The 8,865-nt window shown below is 37.4% G+C and overlaps 3 protein-coding genes across 4 annotated transcripts; 1 reads left to right on the top strand and 2 right to left on the bottom strand.

Annotated features, from left to right (window-relative positions):
* Nucleotides 1–2,716: 2,716 nt before the first annotated feature.
* On the bottom strand, nucleotides 2,717–6,791 carry LOC129572648 (kinetochore protein NDC80 homolog). 2 transcript variants are annotated; one of them, XR_008688474.1, is made up of 4 exons: nucleotides 6,281–6,791; nucleotides 4,802–6,197; nucleotides 3,070–4,740; nucleotides 2,784–3,005 (listed from the first exon to the last, which is right to left on the bottom strand). XR_008688474.1 is itself a non-coding variant. In XM_055452657.1 (3 exons), exons 1-3 carry the CDS (start codon nucleotides 6,331–6,333, stop codon nucleotides 4,264–4,266), a joined length of 1,926 nt encoding a protein of 641 aa, XP_055308632.1. In that variant the 5' UTR covers nucleotides 6,334–6,445; the 3' UTR covers nucleotides 2,717–4,263. The 2 variants fall into 2 exon arrangements, 1 of the variants encoding a protein (XP_055308632.1); XM_055452657.1 differs by having other exon boundaries at nucleotides 2,717–4,740; nucleotides 6,281–6,445.
* On the bottom strand, nucleotides 3,001–3,622 carry LOC129572650 (uncharacterized). Its single transcript, XM_055452660.1, has 2 exons — nucleotides 3,070–3,622; nucleotides 3,001–3,005 (listed from the first exon to the last, which is right to left on the bottom strand). The coding sequence occupies exons 1-2, from the start codon at nucleotides 3,620–3,622 to the stop codon at nucleotides 3,001–3,003; spliced, it is 558 nt and encodes a 185-aa protein (XP_055308635.1).
* LOC129572649 (GTPase Era, mitochondrial-like) lies at nucleotides 6,547–8,178 on the top strand. The gene is made up of 2 exons (XM_055452659.1): nucleotides 6,547–6,620; nucleotides 6,736–8,178. Exon 2 carries the CDS (start codon nucleotides 6,925–6,927, stop codon nucleotides 8,059–8,061), a length of 1,137 nt encoding a protein of 378 aa, XP_055308634.1. The 5' UTR covers nucleotides 6,547–6,620; nucleotides 6,736–6,924; the 3' UTR covers nucleotides 8,062–8,178.
* The last annotated feature ends 687 nt before the right edge of the window (nucleotides 8,179–8,865 follow it).

The raw sequence follows: 8,865 nt of genomic DNA, 5'->3' as shown, positions 1-8,865 counted from the left end.
GTGCGTAGTATAGTGTTTTGAGCGTTTGAACGTCGGTTATGTCGTAAAAAAATCTTTTGATGAATCCCAAGGCTGCTGTAGCTCTCGTTATCGGGTAAAGACATTGCATTTGAATGGAATGAGAAACATGAAGTTGAGTTGAAGAATTTAAAGAAAATTATCACTTCAGATCCAGTTTTAAAGCCATTCAATCCAGAAAAACCAATATTCAAACGGATGCATCAAAAGATGGATTGGGTTCGGGTTTGATTCAAGAAGAACATCCAGTCGCATTTGCATCTAGAACTCTCAGTAAACCCGAACAGAGATGGGCTCAAATTGAAAAAGAACTTTTAGCTGTGGTCTTTGCGTGTGAACGATTTAAAAATTTCATTTATGGACATCGGTTTATTGTTGAAAGTGATCATAAACCGCTTGAAACACTAAATTTGCGCGATATCGATGGTGTCACACCAAGATTACAGCGTATGTTCATGAGATTGTTAAAATTTCCAGGATTGGAAATTGTTTATAAACCGGGAAAATCAATGTTATTGGCCGACTGTCTGTCTCGTGCACAATTGGACACACACGGGGAAGAAACGGAATTAAGTAATGTCATCCATGCTGTGACAATATCTGTTTGTGTGTCGAGGGATAATTATGAATATTACAAGCGGATATTAGAATCGGATGAAAACCTCAAACGTGTATGTGACTACGTTAGAAATGGTTGGCCAAATTACAAATCATTGGATGAATCTTCACGGACATTTCACAAATTGAAATCGGAATTGCATTTCGAAAATGGGTTGTTATTTAGGAATCATAGATTGGTAATTCCATCGAAATTGCAATGTAAGATGGCAAAATGGCTGCACGAGCCACATATGGGAATTGAGAAAACACTTTCAAGAGCAAGAATGTTGTATTTTTGGCCGGGAATGAATGCACAAATCAAAGAAATGATTACGTCATGTGATATTTGTGAGAAGTTCAAACGGAATAATCAAAAAGAGCCATTAATGCAAGAAATAAATCCAAAATATCCATATCATATCGCATCTGTGGACTTATTTGAGTATGCGGGGCGTGATTTTATTTCAATTTTCGATGCATACTCAAATTTTCTGGTTGCAACCAAAGTTAAAAATAAGACATCTGGGCATATTGTCGACATATTTTGTTCGATATTCAACAAAATTGGATATCCATCGATAATTAAAAGTGACAATGTTCCATTCAACTCAGCTGAATTTGAGAAATTTTCTCGAAATTTCAATGTTCAATTTAAATACTCAAGCCCCAGATATCCACAAAGTAGTGGTTTACCCGAAAAAGGAGTAGCAATTGCTAAAAACATATTGAAGCGTTGCTACGAGGCAAATGAGGCGGATCAGTTTCAATACAGAATATTGGAATATAATACTACACCGGTAGCAAGCATGAATATGAGTCCATCTGAACTATTCTTTAGTAGATTGATCAAAACAAAATTGCTGGTATCGGAACAATTACTTGTCAGAAATGATATGAAAGAAGTCATTCAAGAAAAAATCAAAAATAAAAAAGAAAAGCAAAAATATTACTATGATCGAAACGTAAAGTCGTTGCCATCATTAAGCATAGGGGATTTGGTGATTTTCAAGAAAAATGGGAAGGAATGGCACTATGGAAAAATATTTGGTATAGTAAATGATCGTTCATACATTATTGTGGATTCATTTGAAAATCACTTTAGACGTAATCGTAGATTCATAGCAAAAACTCAAAATGCAGATTTTAATGCTAGTGATTTGTTATAAAGAAAATATCACACCTAGACAATCAAACGATTTGCCAGAGATCAAAATTGTAAAACCAACTGAAAATACTAATGTGAATGATAGTCAAATAACAAATGTGCCTGCAGACAATGTGAATGCTGATGAATTGGATCTTTCAGTGAATGTTGAAAATAACTCGGCATCAGAGTATGATACCGCTGAAGGTGAAAATTCAGATGTAAGTTCGGGAAGTGATAGTGAAGTTGTTATTCAACCTAACAATGTTCAATATTCTGTCATGTTCTTCCTCACTAGAAGCTACTATTCCAATGTCATCAAAGTACACAAAGACCCCAGGTATGTCCGCAAAAATCTGGACCATACGTCTTTGGAAAATTTCCGGTGAAATATTCAGACCAAACGCAAGTCTGTTGAATTTATACCGACCAAAAGGTGTCATAAATGTAGTCAGTTCCGAACTCTTTTCGTCTAACTCCAATTGCCAAAATCCATTTGAGCAATCCAAAACTGTAAATATTTTTTTATTAGCCAATTCCGAGGTTAAATCATCGATGGTGGGAATCAAATAATGTTCGCCTTTAAGGCACTTATTGAGTGGTTTTGGATCCAAACAAATGCGTAAATCGCCATTGGACTTCTCTACAACCTGCAAGTTGTTTACCCAATCAGTTGGATAAGATATCGTAGAAATGATACCCGATTCTACCATTTCATCGAGTTTTGGCTTGAGTTTTTTAACGATTGTGTCGGGAAAACGCTTTTTATAATGCATGACCGGTTTAGCATCGTCTTGTAAATGTATTGTGACTTTTCCCAGAATTTTTCCAAGTCCAGTGAAAACATCATTATTCTCACTTACAAACCTTTCTTCCGCGTTTGAACATTTGATCGAATCAACATTTACTGCCTCAATCAATCCAAACTCAATGCAAGTTTCAAGTCCCAGTATCGGTTCAAACGTGTCATCCTTAACAATGAATTCTGTTATTCTTTCAATATTCAATTTACAATCCCACATTTTAATTTCGGCAATACCATAAATCTTAATTTTATTGTTACTATAATCGAATACAGGAAAGTCATTTTGCTCGTGTTTCATTTTAATTTTCATTTTCTTGATGATTCTCAATGGAATGCAATTGACATCTGCTCCTGAATCGACTTTGAATTTTACTTATCTTATTCCCTATTCGGTATGCCTTGGTCCATCGCTTTCTTTTCAGTCCGATTGAATTTATTCTAAAAATGTAATTTTTAACACTAAGAATTGTTTCCAATTTTCGACGTCCATTCACTGAATTACCTGACGATGAAACATCGTTCCAACGGAGACTGTCAACAGCTGACTTGTCATTCGATTTCGACTGAGATCTACCCGATGATGAAACTTCCGATTTCTTTCCTTTGCTTCGACACATTCGGCGAAAATGACCCTTTTTCCCGCATTGGCACGTGAAGTTCTTGGCTGGACATTTGCTCTTATGCTCTCTGTCCCAATCGCCACCACAGTTGAAGCACGTACGTTTCTTGCCCATGTTGATTGCATCAACTGAATCGGTGTCTGTGTTTTCCGATAGGGCTATTGCCGCAATTGACTGTTTCGATGCCAAAATGCCTTTGTGAACATTTGCTGATTCAAACGTTTTGCATATGTCCACCACACGATCCAATGTTTCATCACGACCATCGAGTAATTTCAACTGGAGTTTCTTGTCATACACTCCAGTGATTATGCGATCACGCAGCATCCGACTTTCGTACGACAATCCACATGTGCAATTGAATTCACAGCGTTCGATTTGTGCACGAAGTTCCGTTAAAAATTCGCTGAACGGCTGACGTTCCTTTTGCACCATGTTGTTAAATTTGTACGATTCCATCGTCACATTCTTTTGCGGCAAACAGTGATTATCAAACGCTGTCAACACTTCATTCAATGTTCGCTGTGTAGTTTCGTCCCGTGTTGTTGCCGCTGCAGAAGCTGTTGCTGGGACCCATCGTTCGGAAACAGAGTGTTGTAAATGTTGGCACCTTTCGTTCCAATCAACCAAAGAAAAATTGCGATTTTTGTTGGTTCCGTTTGGTTGTTTTTGTTGTTGGCGATCATGTACACCAAAAAATTACGTTTTCAATTCTTCCAGTCCACTGACAAATTTGAGCAATCAAGCTCTCTTAGATCCCTTCGTGTGTCAGTCATTTTGCTTAATTTCGATGGTACCGACTTCAACCCATGAAATAATATCTAAATTGTTTAAGAAAGATCGGGCAAAAACTACGGACAGACGGACGGACAGAAAAAATATTATCTCTTGTAGTTGTTTTTTTGAAGAATTTCTTTTTTTGATATTTCAAATTTAAATTTTTAGTAGACTTAACCAAAGTATCATTGTGTGCAAAGACTTCCACTAAAACCGAATCATTTTTTAAGTTTTCACCGCTGTGACTAGAATCGGTAATGTTCGGGCATGTATGCCCATGTAAGTTGCAACATTCACGCTTATTTTGGATAATCAAAACCCTCTAAATGCCCATCTAACACCTTTTCAAGTTCATCCAAATGATTGACCAAATCTTGTTTTTCTGCAATGATTTTCATGGCATGTGCTTCTGCCAGTTCCATTAGCTTAATATTTTCATCCTCAAATCGCTTCTGTTCAGCATGCGCGGCGGCGATTTTAACTTTGAGTATACTGTGTTTTGTTTTGGCCTCATCAGCTTGCTTAGTCAACTTATGAGTACAGCTTTCATTCTTTTTGTTCTTTATTGTCGATTTTTTCTCGAGCACCTCATTTTCGAAAGAGATCTTCTCATATTTTTTCTTGATACTATCAAATTCTTTCGTCAATGCTTCCGATTCTGCTTTCAGAACGTTTAATTTGCTAGTTGCCTTGTCGAGTTCGATTTGTGTTTTATGCTTTTGAATTTTCACGACACTGAAAATATGTGACAACGTTTGTTCCACATCTTTTACTAGCTAAAATAGAAAAAAAAATTAATATTGAGTGTTTCAATACAAGAAAAGAAAACATTCTTACTTGAACTGATGGACTTGCCGGCAGATGTAGCAGGTTTAATTCCTTTTCGCCAAAATTAATTTGAGTGTTGTTTAGCACTTTTACGATTTGCATTCCGCGATCGTTGATCTTATTAATCGCTTCAGAAACCTTCTTTAATAGTCTGGCCCGCGTGATCTGCTGAATTGAATCCTCATCTCGAATGAGTTTGATTTCATTTTGAACTGTTCCAACCGCTGTTCTCATCATAGACAAATTTTCGGCCAATTTTCTATAGTCGGCAATACTGTGCTCTTGCTGTTGAATTTGAGTGGCAAGTGCCTGAATTTTCGATTGAGACTGTTGCACTTTGGCGCGTATATCTTTCCAATTCACTTGTACGGCAGCCAATCGATCACGCTTATCCTTCAGTTGATTCTCCAGATCATGTTCCATGGTCTCGTATTCGACGTATTTCGATTCCAGTTGTTCAAACTGATGCAAATTGTTCAACTGCACCGGATTATCAGCCAATTCTTTCGATTTCATTTTCAGATTGTCGGTTAATGATTGTAGCTCAGCAGCTGTTTCAACCTTGTGATCCAATTTGGCAGCGATGAGTTCATCGGTGAAACGATCGATAAATGTTGCATGGTCATCGCTTTCATTGTTCCACAACAGATAACCATCTTGAATGGCCTTGGAAAACATCGATGTGTATTCTTCATTTGGGAATTGTTCATCCTTGACGAATAGACACTTGTCCAATATTGAATCATCGGACGCTATAGTTGACACGCTGCTAACACTTCCCAACCACGAAAGCATCACCACAATTTGATCAAATGTATGCGGTGCATTGGGTGTCTTAAGCATGGATTTGTTTACAACGAATGGGTACTCAACGGATTCGATAAAATTAAGAATGCCATTTATCGGGTCACCACCCTTTATGAATGTGTCCAAATCCTTTCCGCAAATCAAGCGAACGAAACGTCTTATTATCATGTAGAATTGATTGATGGTCATTGTTTTTAAGCAACCATTTTTGAGATTCAGATCAGCATAGAACGATTCGTCACGTTGTAGAATCTTCTGAACTTTTATCATGTTCTCATGTTTTGATTTCCGTGAACTGTCTGGTGGCATCACTGAGTGGCGCACAGCTGGTGATCGGCCAAGGAGCGGCGTTGACATTGTCGCAAATCGGCTTGGCGTGTTCAAATAATTGTCACTGCCATAACGACGCAAGCCACCTGAAGAACGGCCAATTGTATCTCGCGATAAGCGGGTTCCACTCGATGATCGAGTCGCACTCGACAGTAGAACCACTCGGGGCCCAATGGATGAAGGACGTGGAATATGTGACGGTCGTGAGAGTGTTGCTCCTCGGCCCACGATGGAAAACCGATTTTTCGAAAGCGGCAATTTACTTTTTCTGTCGACGAAAAGTCACACATTTTCAATGGATGTCAAAGAAATGAAAAACAAGCAAACCAATATAAAACACTTGATACAAACCTTGTTGAATCGGGCTTTCTGTTGCTGTACGTGAGTTTTCCTTTCTCGGACATTTTTCAATTTACAATAATAACCATTGACTCGAACAGACAGACCAAAGTTTGTTATTTTTACTTTTCAGCGTGCAAAACCCCACTTCATTGAATTGCGCTTATTATATTGAATATACACTTGGGCACGCAGTGGTGAGAATTGAAACTACTCGCCATCATTTGAATGTAAATTTGTTGTGATTTGAATGGTTCAGACCACTATACACAGTCGCACGTATATCCATCTCGCTCGCACAACAATATTCGAATCGAATCTAGGGCAACACCAATTGACAAGCTTGGAAAAAGTAAAATTTGCACTAGAAAACTCAGTTAAATTTGTGATTTTAATTATTTTCTCTTTGTTTTCATCGGTGATATTGTTGGATATTGGGATTGTTTGGAAATAATTCTTGCATTTAGCACATGTTTTACTCACATACTTTGCGTTTGACCCGTTTTGACAGTTCAACATGTGCAAAGCGTCAAACCGACAATTTGTGTGCCAGTGTGACATGCTGATTTAGTACTGTCACTGCGGAGATGTTTGCTTGAAAATCATATTCATTTTTCGAAAAAGTTGTGTAATTCAAAAGGAAGAATAAGATAAAAATGGAAGGTTTACTAATATTGAACAAACTTTCGCTGAAGGTGTTGAGCAGCCAATTTAACCAGTGTACAATATTTGTTCGAAGGTTATGTTCGGTGGAAAAACAAAGTGTTTTTAACAAGAACAGCAATGACGCTGAAACCAAAGAACAGCACGACGAGGTGCCTGCAAAAAAGAAAACCATCAAAGTGGCAATCATTGGAGCACCAAACTCCGGCAAAAGTTCATTCATCAATAAAATCACCAACCATCGGACATGCCCAACTTCGCGGAAAGTCCACACAACATTGACCCAATCGACCAACATTTATAATAAAAAAAACACACAAATGATCCTCTTCGATACGCCCGGCTTCACCACCGTCAAAGAAAACATAAAATATAATTTGAATGATGAGTATATACGGGCATGTAACAGTTCCATCGAAAATGCCGATTTAATCGCTCTCATTCATGATGTTTCCGATTCGTATACGAGAAATGTAGTGCATCCAACCATTTTGGAAGCGCTTGTCTCCAACAAAAGCGTGCCAAGCATTCTAATTATGAACAAAATTGATATGGTACTATCGAAACGAATTCTGATCAATTTGGTACAAGTTCTGACAGAGGGAACATTGACGTGCAAAGAACGCCAATATTTACCGTGGAAAGGACGCGAAGAGAAGTTTTTAGCCGATATGAAGCGACCGGTCAAATACAAGAACGACAAATCAGTTGGTTGGCCATATTTTTCCGAAGTGTTTCTGGTGTCCGCTATCTGCGGTGATGGAGTTGAACGGGTTGCCAACTATATTTCCAAACAGTCACGTAAAAAACCATGGGAATATCCAGAGTACCAATTCACCGATCAACGACCTGAAGATCTTATTATCAACAATGTTCGAGCCGCTTTATTGGATTTCCTACCAAAAGAGATCCCATATCAACTGCAATGCGAAATGGAATTATTTGAAGTAAAGGAAAACCGTATTCATGCTCATGTTAATATACATGCGAAGAAAAAACGCCACAAAGAAGTGATTAGCGGCGTTGATAACAAACGTCTCAAACAAATTTCTGAAGTAGTTGAATCGAACATTATTGAACTGTATAATTCGCATGTGTCGATAGTTTTGAATGTTTTTGCCAAAACATAAATCATTCGAGAAATCCACTTTCGATACAAAGCCACGGCGGAACAACCCCTGCAATGATTTATGTAGAATAATAATTTTTTTCCTGGAAATTCAAATAAACATTGAGAAAATAGCAAACGTTTTGGTCTTATTTTGACGACTTTCAATCCTCTAGTAAATCTCCATTGTTTTTTTCTATTAAATTTATTTTCAGCGATAAATTTTACCACAAATGATTCAATTCAACTGGAATTTTTCGCATTAATTTTCATTTTACTTTTCCGCAAACTTGTTTGTTAGGAAAAGTATTGGTTTTACTAGCCAAGATTTCATGACATCTCTTTCGGACCACTATAACGTCACGCCAAACTTGAAAAAACACATCAAATCCTATCGATCAAGACCTATCTACCCCCAAAAACATGTTTACTATGAAATATGGGCAAAAGGGCTCGAAATTTCCTTTTGTTTCCGAGTTTGATTTTGCCTCAAAACGAATTTTGCCTCAGATCCATTAATTTCTTCACTATAGACCGGATTTATAAACATGGAATTGCATACAGAATAGTTACTGGTTGGTTTTGTTTTTGTTTTTAAACTGCTTATATCACCATAAGCATTTTCAATTGTTATCTGTGGCAGGTTAATAAAATAGTCATTGAAAGCGAATACTGTGTCAAGTTCATTTAGTGATTCGCCCAAGCCATTTTTTATATCAATACCACATATACACGATTGAGAACGAAAAAATTGACCGTGTTGAAGTGATGAAGGATCTGGGCGTCATTTTGGATGTAAACATGAATTTCAATGCACACATTGAAT

Source organism: Sitodiplosis mosellana, unplaced genomic scaffold (assembly GCF_009176505.1).
Source record: "Sitodiplosis mosellana isolate CC-2019 unplaced genomic scaffold, AAFC_SMos_1.0 Smas_scaffold_5327, whole genome shotgun sequence".
Lineage (NCBI taxonomy): Eukaryota > Metazoa > Arthropoda > Insecta > Diptera > Cecidomyiidae > Sitodiplosis > Sitodiplosis mosellana.
Note: the sequence above shows the minus strand (reverse complement) of the source record. Positions and strands in the feature narration are given on the sequence as shown.